The following is an 18,147-nucleotide window of genomic DNA, read 5'->3' as shown; positions in this document are numbered from 1 at the left end:
GGTAACGTTTTAAAAATGAATGTATACATTCACTTGTTACTCCACGTTTAAGACAGATGTTGGGACAAATTGGGAAAGGTGTTGTTTGATATTTTGTTGTTAAAGGAATAATTCAACATTTTGGCAAGTTGGCTAATTCCCATATTGTGTTAGGAGTAGGTTCGTTACCTTTAATTGCTGGTGCAAGCTATTTTTAGAACAGTGGAGCAGAGACGTGAGCTGCTCAGAGCTATGCTACGGAGGCTAATGGAATTTTAAAATAATATGAAACTTAAAAATAGCTTGCACCAACAATTAAAGGTAACAGACCTACTCCTAAAACTATTGGGATTATGGCAATGGGCCAATTTTCCAAAATGTTGAACTATCCCTTTAATAAGATCTCTTTTTCAGTGTTGAGTATGCTCAAGATGACGCTAAGGAATGGTTACATTTCTGTTACATTATCTTGTTTTCTGGCTCTAGCTCATTTCATTTTAGGTTTAAAGAAATATTTCCTGGGAGCACTCATTTTTGTACATATTTACTTGATATTATAGTAAATATGTGATGTCTCTGTATTTTTGATTAATATAACCACTTTAAAAATGGTTATTTACACTCATTTGCATTTATACACCCAATAGCAACATGCTAGCTTCATTTTATTTGACTATTGGAGAGATTAAGGTAACACATTTTACAGTTAATGGTACTGTACTGTTTTTTCTTAACATGTGTAAACCCTATGTTGACTAAGTAAATTGACTGAATAAGACATTTTATGGTTACTGCATAATATTCTTTTATGTAAAAACTGGAAAATATAATTTTATAATTGTGATTATCTGATTTATTCATGTATTTTGTTTTAGATATTATGGTGTATATTTAGGATAGTATAACATTTGTAAAATAAATAATAATAAATACATTCTCCTGTTTCTTTCAGGGATCTTATGTTGGTTGCAGATTTTGCAGAAAAGTAGAGTGAAGCAGTCCCTCTACTTCAAATTATCACTGTTCACGTGGTTCATACCTGTGTGCTTGGTCATGTGGTACTTCAGCTGAGTCGCCCACTTGCATTTGTAGCCGCAGTCTGGACAAAGGTACTTCTTCTCTTCTTGGTGAACCCTCATGTGAAGCTGATTATAAAAGACACAGAAACAAAAGAACATTTATCACTGTCATCCTGCTTTGTCAAAGTCGTGTTTTACTTCCCCATAACAGAGAAACTACAGAAAACAGGGAAGTTGAGTAAGAAGTGTTGAGGGCAAGGTGAACAGCAAGGCAGACAGGCAGGCAGGTTGTAATCATGCTTTCAACTGATGCAATTATATGAACAATATTTTAATCAAAATCAAAAAGGCCATTGGCATATAACCTTCACCACGCTATGAGATAATAACGGAACGTTACGAGACACAGAGACTGTTGCCGAAAAACTGCCACAGACGGGAACGTGCATCAGTGGTTTTGCATGAATTTACCTCAAAAACGGCTCTGTCTCGTGACGTTCCGTTATTATCTCATAGCGTGATGAATGTGCAGGTCACAACTTGTCCACCAGAGTGTTTTGGAGTTGTTGGATTGTGTATTTGATGAGTTTGATGAGGGAAACCAAGAAATTCCATTAGCCTCCGCAGTGTAGCTTTGAGCGGCTCACGGCTCTGCTCTGCCGTTCTAAAAATAGCTTGCACCGATGATTACAGGTAACAAACCTACTCCTAAAACTATAGGGATTATGGCAATGAGCCAATTTGCCAAAATGTTGAACTATCCCTTTAAGGACTGTGTTGGGATTTTATGTGCAGTGTTAGGTTTCCCCCACTCATAGCGTTTTGCATGTAGGGCAAAAAGTTCAGTTTTGGTCTTTGATTTGTAAAAAAAATCCCATAATATCCCAATCAAATACATTTAAATTTGTGGTTGTAACGTGACAAAATGTGGAAAAGTTTCAGCAATATGAATACTTTTGCAATGCACTGTATAACTTTGAGCTTACCTTCAACCTAGATGGATCCGTGCAGGTGTAGCTGCACTGCTCACAGCTGTAAGGCTTCTCCCCCGTGTGAATGCGAATGTGCCACGTGATCTTCTGTTTGTTGCGGGTGGAATATTCACAGTCGGTGCATTTGTACAGACGCTTGCCCCCATGCGAGCGAAGATGCTGCTCCAGGACCAGCTGGTGCCGACAGGCGAACTGACAAATGCTGCACCTGAGAGGCTTGTCCTCCGCAGGCCCCTCCTCGTGCGCATTCAGCAGGTGTTGAGCCAACAGCTGTCTCGATTTGGCGGCAAAGGGGCACATCTGGCACTGATGTGACAGATGTGTTCTCTGATGGAGCTCCAGGCTTTCCTTTGTCTCAAAACACTCCTGGCAGGTGGTGCACTTCACCTGATGGTGCTTGCTCTGCTGGTGGGCCTTCAGCGTGACCTCGCTGCTGCACGTGTAGTCACACTGCTTGCAGGAGAAACGCACCTGGAGCTGGTGCACGCGCTTACAGTGGTTCCTCAATGCGATTTCTGAACTGAAGCGAGCATCACAGTGAGTGCAGGTGTGCTCCAGCTCCCCCGTGTGACATCTGAGGTTGTGGCGGCGGACGTCATCCAGCGTGTAGCCGCGGAAGTCGCACAGCGAGCAGAAGTGCGTGGGGTGCTTGTCGTGGATGCGTACCTTGTGCTGGCGCAGTTTGGTCACGGCCCCGAAGGTCTTGTCGCACACGTCGCACTCGTGGCGACCGACTCCCGTGTGAAGGGACTCGTGCTCCTCCAGCCGATAGCGTCTGGTGGTGGCGAAGGGACAGTACCTGCAGCGGTGAGGCCTCACGCCGTTGTGTTTGAGCGCCACGTGTTGCTTCATGCATCGCTGTTGCTTGCAGGTGAATGCGCAGTGCTGGCAATGCAGACGTTTAGGGTCAGCAGCTTTACCCTTCCTTTTTTTATGAACCGATGGCACGCGACGGGTCAGAGAAATGTCAGACTTGTCGACGGATGATTGAGCTTCACCTGGGTTCATGCAGCCTCTCTTTTTATGGCTGTCCAGGGCTCTTTTCTGACTGCACATGAATGCGCAGTCTGGACAGGAGAAGATCGGACGTTTCTTCTTAGTTTTACCATTGTCCTCCTCCCCAGAGCTGTCTTTTTCCATAAATGCCTCTTCATCAGAGGTATTCTCTTTCGAAAGGGCCCGATTTTCTCTTTTCCACATTTGTTTCTGGCAGCTTGAGAGGTGCCGTTCCACCGTTGCGACCTTGACGGATGAAAATTTACACAGCTTGCATTTATATTTTCCATCTTTTTGAGTGTAAAGAGACTTTTTCTGCAACGATACGCCTCTGTCTTTGCTGTGAGACGCTAACTGTTTCCTCACGAGCTTGACTTTCAAAGGGCTTTTTATCTGATGTCCTGATTCAGTGGGTGTAGGGGCGTTATCATCAGAGCCTTCACTGATCGTTAAACGAGATGCACGTGCTTCCTCTTCTTGCGGATGAAATTCCTGATTATCTGAGCCCGTAGAAACTTTATTTTGCGACTCGGACGGTTTGTCTCTCTCCTCTGCGGCCGAACGTACGTTTGAAATCCCTACAAATGTCCTTGTTTTTCGTGGTCGCGCCGGGCACTTCTTCGCACGGTGGCTATCGAGGCCTCGCTTCTGTTTGAACTGCGCGCCGCAGGCCTGGCACTTGAGCTCCTTTATCTTTCCTTGGCACAGAGCCTGGCAGTGGTGCTTGAGAGCCGCCTCCTCGTAGGCTACGTACGAGCACTTGTCGCAGCGATAAACTGCGTCTTTAGTCGGCACCACGAGCATCTGGACCCGTCCCTCCAGGAGCATGGCGGCTGCCTGGTCCTTGTCGTGCTTCTTCATGGCTTTCAGACGAACCTCTGAGTCTGTTGGTTGATTTTGCTCAGGTGGCAAAACTAAACCGACCGCTTCGAGTGTTTGACACATCCCAGACTCAGCTGGTGGACTGGTTGGCTTATTAAGAGGCTTAAAGCTGTCTTCTCGGTCACTTAGTTCACACTCCTCATGGGCCATAGCTTCATTATCTTCCTCTGAACTTACAGAGGAGTCAGCCTTTTCTTTAGATGGATCACAGGTGGATGTCCTTGGAGTTTGATCTGGACCGTTTTCCTCCACCTGCTGCATCGATGGGGTTTGATAATCAGCCGTAGATAGCGTGGTCAAAATCAGAGTACAGTACTCCTCTGGACTGTTCTCAGAAGGAGGGCTGTCTGAAACACCTTCATTAACAATTTCTTGAGAAACAACTTCAAAGACATGCACTGCATCCACTGTTTGTGATCCTGCTGCATCGGGAGGACCAGACGGCTCTTTGTGAGATGCTGGATGTCCTTCGGTGGATGGATCAGTAGCTGTTGAGGGCTTATTGTAAAAATCCTGCAAGAACTCTGCTGAGTTCCTCTCCTTCTCCTTCGCAGCGTAGTTCTCCAGCCAGGCTTTGTCCCCAGGCACGTACCCGTGAGCTTTCCTCTTGTGCAGGAAGAGGCTGATGCTGCTGAAGGACGAATAGAAACACAGAGCGCAGCGGAACTCCTTCAGCTTGGTGTGTTTGCAGTTCTCGTGGTTCTGGAGAGCTTGTCTGTAGCTGGTGGTGTAGGCGCAGTATTTACACTTAAAGACGGACGGCTGTCTCTCCTCTCCAGAGTGTTTGGCCAACATGTGATTGCGAAGTTCGTATTTCCGTTTGCAGGCATAAGCGCAGATCTCGCACATGAGGGATTTGGCCTGATGTCGTAGTTTGTGGCTATTTAGCTGGTCCATGCGGTGACAACGGTAGGAGCACTGATCACACTGATACCTGGGAGAGGAGACAGGAAGCAAGGAGTTAGGAATAATAGTGTACGCCTCCGCCTTTCATTGGTGAAATGGAAAGATTCCTTCGTCCCTCTCTAAACCCAATAATACTGGAGATTTGCTTCTCTCTACCCAGTCAATACAATATGGTTGTGTCTGAAGTCACTCAGTCCTTCCTGCTCACTACATCCTGGATCTTATAGGTTGAATATGGAGAATGCTTATTAAAAGCTATATTTTTTCAAAAATAATACATCCACGGGGTGTTTAGAGGGGTGCAGAATACAACTATTGCTTTCCCATAAAAAAAATATTTAGTCTGAATTCATTAATTTAAGAAATTTTGTCGGGTTCGACAATGACTTCCTGTTTACCTCGTACCAATCGGTAGCCACCATTGGGGCTCACTTCTCCGCTGTTTTGCTAACCCTCCTCCTCATCGTGTGCATTTGTTTTCAACGACAAGAGCTTTTTTCTTTTCTTTTCACCAAGACGAGAGCTGTGACACCGGGTCAGAGGCTCTGATCATACAGGTTTGGTTTTCAGCCACAATGTGGAAGCGAGCCTCCACTCTCCCTGTAACAAGTTACAAGTCATTTATCTATATCATTTATCATAATTAGTCCTAAGCTGTTTAATGAAGGTAAAAATTAAATATGAGGTAAATATCCTGCATAGTTCTTCTCTGCTACTCTGATCAGAGCGGCGTCCCTAGCAACAGTGTGTTATCAACAGTCTTGCAACCGACTGGTGGAATTATTGTTCTGTTGTTGTAATTCCCATCTCTGACCAATAGATGGTGGTACTCTGCTCTCCATATTCAACCGATAAGTAGAGAACTTAACACTGGGCTCATCAGTGAAATAAGAAACACACTCATTTTTTTTTCTTTCTCTCAGCATAAGCATAATGCATGATAGTATATATACGTATACATAACATATCACTTGATTAGTGACCATTGATTGCACATTACTTTCTTGATGCACAATATCCACTTTAAAGGGTATAATTACACATACAGACAGCATCACAAAATGGGAAATTCTGCACATAGTGGACTGATTTCTGACACAGCCCAACACTATTTTGTTTTCAGTAAAACAAACAAACAAAAAAACACACTTCAAAAAGAGAATTCAAAAAGTATATTCAAATGTACTATAACCACTGATTCAGGTTGTTCAGTGGTTGAGTGGTTAGAGCACATCCCATGTTGATGTTTGACTCCAGACTGAGACGATCCTGTTTCATCCTGCCAATCTCTCTGACTGTTTTCCTGTCTCTCTTCACCGTCCTCTCAAATAAAGACATAAACACCGCCAAAACAATAATAATCCCAGGATGAAACTGGAATTTTTTCCACTGGACTATCCAATTTCATGAAGCATGAACAAAACCTGGCAGGGTTTCATTCTCGGCGGTTACAAAAAATGCAGATAATTGTGACAGAAAGCACACTCTTTTCCCCTGATGTTTGTGGTCTTAACTGTTGCATCATGCAGATACTTGCTACATGTTACTTTGTGTTACTTTTTCAAAGATGTGGACTGAAAAAGCTCCAGTTGAACTCAACATACAGGGTATCCATGCCAAGTGACAGAGTCCTAACAATACACCACAACACCTACCTGAGGTCCCCAGCATGTTTTCTCATATGGACGTTGAGGTAGTGCTTCCATTTAGTGACGTAGCCACATTCAGCGCACATGAAGTTCTTGTCGTCCGAGTGAGTGAGCATATGTTTAGACAGGTAGGACTCATCTCTGCACCGGAAATCACACAGGCTGCACTTGTGGGGCTTCTCACCTTTTAAAGAGAAGAGAAAGAATTGAAGCTAAGTTCTGTAAACAATACAATATAATGACAAATCTTTGGGGAATTAAAGGGATAGTTCAACATTTTGTCAAATTGGCCCAATGCCATAATCCCTATAGTCATAGCAGTAGGTTCGTTACCTTTATTTGTCGATGCAAGCTATTTTTAGAACGGCGGAGCAGAGCTGCGAGCTGCTCAGAGCTACGCTACGGAGGCTAATGGGATTTCTTGGTTTTCCTCATCAAACTCATCAAATACACAATCCAACCACTCCAAAACGCTCTGGTGGACAAGTTGTGACCTGCACATTCACCACACTATGAGATAATAATGGAACGTTACAAGACAGAGTTGTTTTAGAGGTAAATTCATGCAAAACCGCTGATGCGCGTTCCTGTCGGGGGCAGTTTTTTGGCAAGCAGTCTCTGCATTTGCCTAAAACAACTCTGTCTTGTAACATTCCATTATTATCTCATAGCGTGGTGAATGTGCAGGTCACAACTTGTCCACCAGAGCGTTTTGGAGTTGTTGGATTGTGTATTTGATGAGTTTGATGAGGGAAACCAAGAAATCCCATTAGCCTCCGTAGGGATTATGGCAATGGGCCAATTTGCCAAAATGTTGAACTATCCCTTTAAGAGTACCGCATCCTCACCACTGTGCATCAGCATGTGTCTCTTTAAGCCACGTTTATGTGAGGTCACGTAGCTGCACTGAGAACAGCGATGGATCTTCTCGTTGGCGTGCAGGAGCCCGATGTGCTGTTCGAACTCCACGGGGTTAAAGGTGACGAAGGAGCAAAAGTCACAGCAGAGCTCGTCGTCCCCTGGGTGACCGTTCCGCTGGTGTTGGAGGAACACGGTTTTATTGGAGCAGGAGAAATCGCACTGTGAGCAGTGGTAGGCCAGGTGTGTCCGATAGTGAGCCTCCATGTCGGCCTCCGTTTGAAAAATAGCTCCACAGGAATGATGGCGACATTCCACCGCCTTGACCCCGTGGACTTCAACCGTGTGTCTGAGAAGCTCTTTGCGTAGAGAACTCTTGAAAGGACAGGCCTCTTGGAAGCAGGCTACCGGTGTGCTGTCCACCGGGACGTTGTGCACCTTCATGTGAGCTTTAAGTGACCTGCTTTGGCGAAAGCTGTCCCCGCAGGTGGGGCAAGGATAGCTGTGAGCGTTAACGTCGTGGTCGGCCTCATCGGCGTGCATGCTGGCGAGGTGTCGGCGGACCGCGTTTCTCTCCACAGCGGAGTATTCGCACAGGTGGCAGCGGTGCAGCTTCTGGCCGGCCTCGCGGAGCCGGTGTATGCGCAGCTTACTCTTGCTGGTGAAGTAACGTTTGCAGGTGGGACACTGGAGGCTGGGGTCAGGGAAATGTAAATGCAGGTGCTCCTGCAAGTGCGACCGCATCTTGAAGCAGCGGCGACACGTGGGGCAGGCGTGGGTGCGATATATGTTCTCCGCACCCTCAGCAAGGTACTCTGATGGACAAGACCATATGGCATCAATTTTACACTAGAACTTCGTCATAATATTTATTACACACAATGAGAATAAAGCAGATTTTTGTCTCTGTTACAGTGTTTAGCCCTCTGCTGCTGCTGACAGACTGACACTGTTGGCAGAAGCTGACTGTGATGAATAAATAGCACACCAATTGCTTATGTTTGTATTGGCACATCTGTTTTTCCTACTACGACAAGTCTCAATGTCTAATGTGTAAAAGGTCTGTTAACCAATCTTAACCCTCCTGCAGTGCTGTTCTTGGGTCAATTTGACCCGACACATGTTTAGATATCCAAAAGAGCCAGAAACCAAAAAAAATCCCAATAAACACTGTTTATATATCATTACTAACCCCATTACTAACAATTCCATAAATATTTAGTGCAATATAGTTCCTTACTTCTTACAGATAATGGTTTAGTGAGAATAATCCACTTGTTTTTCACAAAAATACATATTAAAACTTTTTTTATGTACATTGGAAAAACCTATAATACCATACACCAAAATGATTTTCAGTAAAATTTCTAGGAGGTATGAAATCATTATCGATGAATCTGTATCTTTGACTGTATGTAGATGGGTGAAAACATACAGTATTTCCCTTATATCTGTAGAGCACTAGCATAAAATGGAAATACTCAAGCACATGCCACGAAATATCATACAAAAGGACAGTTTTATTTGATTACGTGGATTGTTAACCATCCACCATTGGATGTTCAGTCTTCTTTACATTTCAATAACCTGATGGTATATGGAAGGACTTGGACTCTATATTTGCCTACTTTTAAGTCAGGCTATGAGAAATCAGGCTTATTATATCCTAACCAACATGTCTCTGAGAGTCAAATTGTTAATGAGGGATATTTACTGTTGACTTGAATATCATTTTTTATGACTGACATCATGTTAATCACAGATGTCTCCTCTGAGTGCTGCAGACTGGTGTACCTACCTTTGGATTTCAGTGGTGCAGTGTCTCTATCGACCTCCTTTCTCACTCTTTTACTACTGTTCCCTTCCCTCTCTGGCTGTTCATTGGGCTCATCCTCTGGTGAAGCCGGTGAATGAGCTGGGATGGGGTTCATTTTTCTTTTTGGCCTGCAGGACTCCTGAGGTTGATGATTTCCAGTGTTGCTTCCAGTTGTGGTTGAAGTCTCATTCCCTATGGACAAATTAACCAAAATTTGAATATTAAATATACTTACTGTTAATAAAAAAAAAAAAAGAGGAAGCCACAAATCACTTAAGGCCATGGGAATACCATGTGTGGATGTCATGTGAGCTTGATACTCCTCATGGTCTGTGGTGCTGAAGTGGCAGCCATGCTCAGAGCAGATGTACAGGTCTACACTGTGAATGGTTTTGAGGTGGTGTTTCAGAGCTACTGGCTTTATGAAGACCTCATCACATTGGGAACATTTGTAGTTGTCCAGCTGTTCTTCACTGGATGGACTGGTCAATTTGTTGGTACAGCAGTGAGAGACAAACAAGCTCTGTCCACACTTTACACATGTATGTGGTTCCTCTGTCTCCATTGTGTCTGAAACAACAACATTGAAATAAAACTTCAAATACGACATTTGTAGCATATGCACATACATATATTTCAGCTGTTTTGCCGCTGTTTTTTTGTTGATGTTGTTGCCAATTTTAACATATTTTAAAATGCATTTAGCTCCATAGTAGTACTAGATATTTGTACAATAATTGCATGTAATAGCATATGCACGAACACACATCTATAGGGAAAACGCACTTCCCTGCAGTTGCACGTTAGAAACAACAAGCTGAATTTCGACCTACTGCCCAGGTTTCCGCAGTGCTTTGGAACTGACAACCAGTCCATCAACGAGTATCAGTTTGGCGGTACGGCTGGCAGATGAAGCTCGTATAAATCACCGTTACTTCTGGTTACTACTACTATAACATTGCAGTCAGTATCTTAAGTTACACTTACTATTCATCACAATATAAACCGGCATATATGCGCCAACAACATCTCCGTTAACGGTGCCTCGGCTAATGTTAGCTTCTCATCACTTTGGCATCAAACTGTAGCAAGTAGCACTTCCGGTTAGCGTCCATTCCAACTATTGTGGTACCTACAGTAAAATACACAAGCTCAATTAACCACCAACATAGCCTAGTTATCGTTCGTAGTTGTTTGTAAGCAACATTATGTTAATAAAACACCTAAAGGGAAGCGGAACCAATATTTCTAGTCAGGCGAGCAGTCGGAACGATATTGGTGGAACACAGGAAGTGTAGCAGAGGTCGCTCCCCTCCGTCTGCATGAGCTGAGACCCACACACTGCACACATGGGGATTGTTATGGGATGAAGAGTGCTGTTTATAACGAAACGGTGGAAGTGGGAACGGCCATGACCACAAGCTCGTGTTGTGAGGTGAAGATAAGGAGGACAGGTCAGTGACATCTTCATTAAGTGGACTACAGTGATGAACAGCAGCTGTCCATCTTGGCTGCAGGTCCACAGCCACTGACGCATACCAGTTATCTCCACACTGCCTGGACTATCTGACCTGCTGATGAGTGTGGAATTTGTTTGTAGTCCTGTGCTGTTATAGCTGTAACTGTATTAGATTCAGGTTTCTACTGGAGGAGTTCATAAATTAGCAGCATGCCCCTGTCAGACTTCCTGGACGGCCTGAAGGACAACCCATACTTTGGGGCAGGCTTTGGACTGGTTGGGGTTGGCACTGCGTTGGCAGTGGCCAGGAAAGGTGCGCAGGTGGGGATGATCTTCTTCCGCAGGCATTACATGATCACCCTGGAGGTTCCCAGCAGGGACAAGAGCTACCACTGGCTGCTGAGCTGGATCACCAAGCACGCCAGACACACTCAGCACCTGAGCGTGGAGACCTCCTACCTGGCACACGAGAGTGGACGGGTGCACACGCAGTTCGACTTCCACCCGAGCCCTGGGAACCACATCATCTGGTCAGCACAATTCAACAGATATACAGTATTTCTTAAAGGGATAGTTCAACATTTTGGCAAATTTGCCTATCGCCATAATCCCTATAATCATAGGAGTGGGTTCATTACTTTTAATTATTGTTGCATGTTGTTTTGAGATCAGCGGGGCAGAGACGTGAGCTGCTCAGTGGACACAATGGAGGTGAATGGTACAGGTACATCAAACTCATCAAATACACAATCCAACAACTCCAAAACACTCTCATGGACAAGTTGTGACCTGCACAGTCACCAGGCTATGAAAAATTCATGTTTAGTTATGTAACATTACTCCACATGAAGCAAATACTCAGAACTACTTGCACTTTTGAAATCACTCCGCCCAGCAGCCGTGTCTGGAATGTAGTTCCGGCTACGCATTTGTCTCTAAAACAACTCTGTCTCATAATGTTACATGATTATTTCATAGTATGGTCAATGTGCAGGTCACAACTTGTCCACGGGAGCATTTTGGAGTTGTTGGATTGTGTATTTGATGAGTTTTGAGGGCCAGGGGACCTGTACCATTCACCTCCATTGTGTTCACTGAGCAGCTCACGTCTCCGAGGATCTCAGGATCAACATCTCAAAACAAGGATCTCAAAACAACATGCACCGATAATTAGGGGTAATGAACCTACTGCTATGACTATAGGGATTATGGCAATAGGCTAATTTGCCAAAATGTTGAACTATCCCTTTAACACCTAGTTAAAATCAATATGCTTTAGAGACCTCTGTACTCTGTGACACTGTCATCCATTGTGCTCTGCAGGTATGGGAGGAAGTGGATCCGGGTGGAGAGGACCAGAGAGAAGCAGATGGTGGACCTACACACAGGAACTCCATGGGAGTCTGTCACTTTCACTGCTTTAGGCAGAGACAAACAGATCTTCTTCAATATCCTACAAGAAGGTACAGCTCTATGGTAGATACCTGACCAGTATCCTGTCATGTGCAGTGTGAGTAACCCGTGGTGCCTCTGAACCATGTTGCTGTTATTTAACGCAGCTGTCCATCATGTTTCGTAGCAAGAGAAATGGCCCTGAAGCAGGAGGAGGGGCGGACGGTAATGTACACAGCCATGGGTGCTGAGTGGAGGCCCTTTGGATTTCCACGGCGACGCAGACCCCTCAGCTCTGTGGTCCTGGAGTCTGGTGTGGGTGAGAGGATTGTGGACGATGTGAAGGACTTCATCGGAAACCCCAAGTGGTACACAGACAGAGGTAAACCATACATTCATTCATCAAAATGATCTTTGAATGTTTCTGTATTATGAAAGTCATTATTATTTTGTTGTAGTGTAACCTTTGTCAGATAATATGTTGTTGTTTGTGCATACGATGAAAACTTGACATGTGAAACTTGAGAATTTAGAATGGTTGCTGTAAATTGGTGTCACAGTTTTCGTTTCTCCCTTATGCACTTGAATGCACCAACCTAGACAAATGAGTAATAGCATTAGAACTTCATAACATTCCTTTGAAATAAAAAGACATAATAAAATAACCTCAGAAAGTTAAAGTTCATGTCTACAAGATGATTCTGATATTGTATAGTGGTAACTGGGACCCGAGGCTGCCGGAAATGTTGTACATAAAGTTTGCTTGGAAAATTGTGGCAATGATATATTATACCATGAATAATTTGTAGCTACTCAGCTTAAATGTTCAAAAAATTGTCTCATATCCACCTCATTTTTTAATTTAATTATCATTTTTAAGCACAGAGTGGGAGTATTTTCAGCTGTCAGTGATTTGGTGAAGTTCACCTGGATGACAGTGATGATTCTTCATCTTTGCAGGCATCCCCTACAGAAGAGGATATCTACTCTATGGACCCCCGGGATGTGGAAAAAGTAGCTTTATGTGAGTGTGCTGTCACTTGAAAACTGAAAGGACTAAGTTCCTTTATTTCACACACAAGACTTTGTATATAGTTTGCAAATTTTCATCTGCGGTGTATGACACCTCGTGTTTCAGCACGGCGCTGGCAGGCGAGCTGGGCTACAGCATATGTCTGATGAGTCTGAGCGACAGAACGCTTTCAGATGACCGTCTGAACCACCTGCTGAGTGTGGCTCCACAGCAGAGCATCATCCTACTGGAGGATGTAGATGCAGCTTTCGTCAGCCGAGATTTGTCTCCCACAGAGAGTGAGTAGAGAAGGACAAGTGTAAATATCTTTGTTGTTAGAAGCAACTCACAACATTTAGTTGTAATTGTAATTAATGTGATGAGAGATGCATTTCTTCTTCGGCTTCGTCAGATATTTTCATTCACACATCTACGAGTTACATTTCCCACTGAGATACGGTGTGAAGCTGTGGCTGCTCAGACAGACACTGTCTTTTGTCTTTGTCTCACAGACCCTATGGCCTACCAGGGAATGGGAAGACTGACCTTCAGTGGTCTGCTCAACTCACTGGATGGAGTGGCTTCATCTGAGGCCAGAATAGTTTTTATGACCACCAACTTCATTGACAGGTACACTACTGTATTTTTTTTGCACCATCCAAAAAAAAAAAATCTTTTGCCTTCTGTGGGACATTGTTCTGTTTTTCCAGCCTCAAATGCTGTGATCACTTCTACTCAGAAAGAGCAGCTGTTATGCTGCCCCAAGTGGCCATAGTGGAGCAAATATAAATGCGTTAATGATGTGATGCAACCCAATTTCAAGTGGTGTGTAGCCAATATTTTTTCATACAAATCTGACCATACACAGGAAAATAAATCTGGACTCAAATGTGGAATAAATATATTTCACTTTTTCAATGCAACACTATTTTTCTTGACAAATTTGACATCATTTGTCACATTATTTAAAAGAAAAGCAGTGCTTTTGGGATAAGACCTGCCCAGTGTTGCCAAAATGCATTAAAATGTAAATATGGAACCACTGTGAAAAAAACTATTTCATTTTAATGGTTTCAGAATGAGTTTTTTTTTACAAGTGCCGCGACTTTGGCCTCTATATCAACCTTTTCCAAACGTCAAAAACATAAGCCAGTTTTGCTCTTCCAGTGGAATTGTATGTTTACATTTCCATAAATGCATGGATTTTTTTTTTTCTTTTTCAATGAAAATCTGTAAAACGCATGGATCGTCATACCAGCTTTTAACAATGGATACCACACAAATTGACATCCATGTTAAAAGCCAGCGTTAATAGATCCATGTGTTTACCGCAACTATGACAACAACTGAAACTATGGAAATGTAAACATACAATTCCACCAGAAGTACAAAACCGGCTTCCGGTTTTGACGTTCGGAAACTCATGGATAATGCTCAAAATAAAATATCACTACAAATGCTTTGCAACATCCACCAGTTCCTTACCACACAACACTGAGTGTGTATAACTCCGTTAATATGAGAGAGCAGTGTTAACATGTTTTTATCATGTACCTCTGTTTACTCTAGCTTCCTGGGTAGACCTTACTAATCAAGCTCGGGACTGTTTCCATATCAACAAAGACAAAAACGTGAGGAAAACATGGATTTAGGAGGAAAAAAATGGTTTAGGATGGGGAAAAACGCAGTTTTATTCATATCATATTGATGCTTTATTTCCCCATCCAAAATCTTTTTTTTCCTCCTAAATCTATGTTTTCCTCGCGTTTTATTTCTCCATAACAACCTCCGAACTATACATTATCCCTTACTTATAACATATTATAATACATGACCTTATAAGTCATGATAAAATGCTTTATAGTGTCTTATGATCATTTATGAGTGTTTATAACTATAGTTATACAATGCTTTAACTCAGGGGTCTTCAACGTTTTCCAGGCCAAGGACCCCCAAACTGATGGAGAGATGTAGCGGGGACCCCCTACTTATATATAGACTATTGTATAAAATTGTGTTTTATATTTCACTGGTCCTGTAGTGCCATATTCTGGACTATAAATCACGCTTTTTTTTAGGAGTTTGGCTGGTCATGTCACTCCTATATTTCGAAGGGACTTACATAAAAAATATATGCCATGCCATCTATGATCACAACAAGTCACAACTGCTCATGGTAACTGAACGCTGCTACTGCACCAATGAAAGAATTACACGACTAAACCATAAAAAGACAGAAAACACAAAGCAGTGTTTCCCCCACTGTGTTTTTTTCCTCAGGGCTTTTATGCATTTATTTTGAAAGGGCAGCTGGAGAGAGACGGGGGCACGGAGAGAAAGTGAGAGGGGGGATTGACACGCAGCAATGGGACTGTCGAAGGGTCGCTGCAGCGGCCGTGCTCTACCAAGACATATGACGCTCATGACTCACCCCCTCTATGCTCACCCCCAGTCGTCAGCGCCACGGTCACCGGAGCTGATTCTGGGAGCATTTACACCGGGCGCGCCGTGTCATGTCGCGGTTCCACGTGGCTTGTGTCATGAGTGTGTTACAGAGTTCGATATGAATGTTCACATCAGTCTTATTTGTCAGTGCTTTGTTGTCATGATAGTTAGGCTAGTAATAGGTATGCTGAGAAACAGGCTTGTAGCCTAGATCCTACAGGAAAGACCAGTTTATGTTTAATAAATCAAACATTGTTCAGTAGCTTCAAGCGAGAGAGAGAGAGAGAGAGAGACGGTGCGCCATGTTTGTATCGGATACAATGCAAAGGCTTGTCTGACACCTAGGAAAACAAAGGACTTGTATGTAAAAATCCGATGTTCAGCAGCAGGGAACAATATTCACAATGGATCTTTTTTTCATAACTTCCACAACTTTTTTTCATATTTTTTTTCCCTCAACCAAAACTTTCGCGACCCCCCTGCAGTACCTTCGTGGACCCCCTAGGGGTCGCGGACCCCCTGTTGAAGACCTCTGCTTTAACTGCATTATAACTCATTATATGGTTATAATGCATTACAGAGATAGGCGTTAGCATTTTGCAATTATTCATACAATTGACTTCCTTCCAAAAATCAGGAACACTATTGTTTTGCAACTTCTTAGCCAGTGAATCAGATCTCTTAGACTTCTCATGTTTTTTAATAAATCGAAGGGCATATTTGAAATATGCATGGGCACGTTTCTTCTCTTCAAATAGAGGCCCCTGTCTGCCTAATATATAGTTCATGTTTTATATGTTCATGTTCTGTGCACACAGGTTAGATGCAGCGCTGATCCGGCCTGGCCGTGTGGATCTGAAGCAGTACATTGGCCACTGCACTCAGGAGCAGCTGATCCAGATGTTCCGGCGCTTTTACCCCGATGAGCCTGTTTCTGAAGGAGAGCGGTTTGCCAAGTGTGCGTTAGCCACTCACTCGGACATCAGTGCTGCTCAGGTACAGGGACACTTTCTGCTGCACAAAATGGACCCGGCAGGATCTATAGACAATGTTGCACAAATAAAAGGATGACCGGATCAGGAGATATCTGGAGAATGATCACTGAATAAAAGAGAAATATGAGAAATGAGTAAATTGTTTTTGCATTTTCAATTGAAGTGATGTTTTTACAAAGCCAGCAGTGCTTTGATACCACAGAGGTGTGAAGCATGTGTTGATGTACGGTACACTTCCTTCACCTGTCACTGTTAACCAGCATCTGTTATCTTTTACACATTCTGTGTTGCAAATCCCCCTCAGTTTCAGGCAGAGAGAGAGAATATACTGTATAGTAAGGGCATTTATCAGATATTCAACCAATCTGGGAAGTAAATCCTTACCAAGACATTTCTTCACCATTGTGTTTAGGAAGGGGTGTAATATCACGTATTATACCCAACTCTGAGCAGTTTTACAGGAGGTTTCCCACGGGAGTTGAATTTGAACATTTTACACCTTCCTAAACACAATGATGAAGACATTTCTTGGTAAGGATTTCCTTCCCAGATTTTCGTTTCCCTTAAGACCACAGTGTCAACAGGCAACAGCACTTGCACACTATGTTGTGTTATGAAGATTTGAGGTTGCAAAACACATTATCCAGTTATCAGGCAAAAATAGCATTAGTAGTAGAGGCTGGGCATGAAGAAGCTGGAAAATTAGTACCTACCCTTTATCGATTATTTCAAAACACAATAGTAGTACAATAGCAGTACATCTACATTTATTACATTTATTATGTAAATAAAACATTTATTTATTTACGTAAATGTGGTGATTTCAGTACGTAGCCCAGAGGCAGCCCTGCTCACTTTTCATTCACAAACTAATGCGACTGCCACAGTTGTTCAATTTCATCAATGAGACCAACATTAATCTCCTAAAAAGAATTTAACCAGCCAGCGGTAAACCTCTAAAAGCGTGCGGATAAGTTACTTGGCTCGTTTTCTCCCCCGGGATGAGGACAGAGTCACGGAGGTTGGCCCCGGCCGATCAGCTCAGTAGACCGGCTACTGCTTCCACAGACTCTCCCAAAACAAACATCCGAGCAAATTTCCTAGCAAGCGGTATAAACTGACCACAGACTCTGGATTTAAACTGTGACGTGTTACCAGCGCTAAAGCCAGAATTAAAACAGTTTTTAGCAGCTTTACTGCTGTCGGTTGCTGTGAAATGGCGATAGCGATGCTAATTTCTGTTAGCCCGTCTATGGTGTTTTACATTATACGTTAGCATTAAGCTAGCGGACTTTATATGCTTAGTTGTGACACTGGCTGTGTGTGTTTTGAACATTGTTTCAAACTATGTGGGTTTGATTGAACATCTTTGATGCTTAAATATATATTGCTGCTTAATTTTACTCATCTTTTTATTTTATGTGCCATTTTTACTGTAGGGCAGACTAAGGCACCGTTTGTTTACTGTGGTCACTTCCGCACCGCCAATCAGAATCACCATAGCTAGCACACAGCCAATCAGAGTAGGCCTACCCGACGAGTCTCCCGACGCTCCCCGATTGAGCTTGTCGAGTCGGGCCTGACGAGACCCGACAGCTTCCGTGCCTCCGCGATGCAGATGAACACACCAAACAGACGTGGACCCGACGCCGTCCAACTCTCCCGACGAGACCCGACGCCCGACTGTCTGGCCGGTGTGTCCTCTTTTTATTGGGGTTTCAATTGATAACATATAGCAACACAGTAA

General features: G+C 43.3%; 2 protein-coding genes across 3 annotated transcripts in view; one reads left to right on the top strand and one right to left on the bottom strand.

Moving 5' to 3' along the window:
* znf142 (zinc finger protein 142) overlaps positions 1-18,147 on the bottom strand; it is a 211,709-nt gene that overhangs the window by 1,167 nt on the left and 192,395 nt on the right. Inside the window, exons 1-7 of one of the 2 annotated variants that reach the window (XM_085764471.1) lie at positions 10,085-10,200; positions 9,389-9,667; positions 9,080-9,289; positions 7,272-8,096; positions 6,430-6,607; positions 1,985-4,802; positions 1,019-1,124 (exon numbers count right to left, since the gene is read on the bottom strand). In XM_085764471.1, coding sequence (XP_085620597.1) covers positions 1,019-1,124; positions 1,985-4,802; positions 6,430-6,607; positions 7,272-8,096; positions 9,080-9,289; positions 9,389-9,667; positions 10,085-10,109 — 4,441 coding nt within the window. In that variant the 5' untranslated portion in view covers positions 10,110-10,200. Of the gene's footprint in view, positions 1-1,018; positions 1,125-1,984; positions 4,803-6,429; positions 6,608-7,271; positions 8,097-9,079; positions 9,290-9,388; positions 9,668-10,084; positions 10,201-18,147 lie in introns of those variants that run through there. The other variant, XM_085764472.1, reaches the window with a different exon arrangement.
* bcs1l (BCS1 ubiquinol-cytochrome c reductase complex chaperone) lies at positions 10,292-16,531 on the top strand. Its single transcript, XM_085764477.1, has 7 exons — positions 10,292-11,086; positions 11,880-12,019; positions 12,136-12,330; positions 12,909-12,972; positions 13,087-13,259; positions 13,473-13,590; positions 16,224-16,531. Exons 1-7 carry the CDS (start codon positions 10,767-10,769, stop codon positions 16,474-16,476), a joined length of 1,263 nt encoding a protein of 420 aa, XP_085620603.1. The 5' UTR covers positions 10,292-10,766; the 3' UTR covers positions 16,477-16,531.

Source organism: Trachurus japonicus, chromosome 21 (genome assembly GCF_045865225.1).
Source record: "Trachurus japonicus isolate A0001 chromosome 21, Traja_1.0".
NCBI lineage: Eukaryota > Metazoa > Chordata > Actinopteri > Carangiformes > Carangidae > Trachurus > Trachurus japonicus.
The sequence above is the reverse complement of the archived record's forward strand: the minus strand, read 5'-3'. Positions and strand labels throughout refer to the sequence as shown.

What these genes read in the sequence shown, in the direction of transcription:
- bcs1l (XM_085764477.1), top strand. Translation starts at nt 10,767, where the DNA reads ATGCCCCTGTCAGACTTCCTGGACGGCCTGAAGGACAACCCATACTTT. An exon ending in CCTGGGAACCACATCATCTG is followed by an intron (nt 11,087 to 11,879) that starts GTCAGCACAATT and finishes TGTGCTCTGCAG; the next exon opens with GTATGGGAGGAAGTGGATCC. An exon ending in TGTGGAAAAAGTAGCTTTAT is followed by an intron (nt 12,973 to 13,086) that starts GTGAGTGTGCTG and finishes CTCGTGTTTCAG; the next exon opens with CACGGCGCTGGCAGGCGAGC.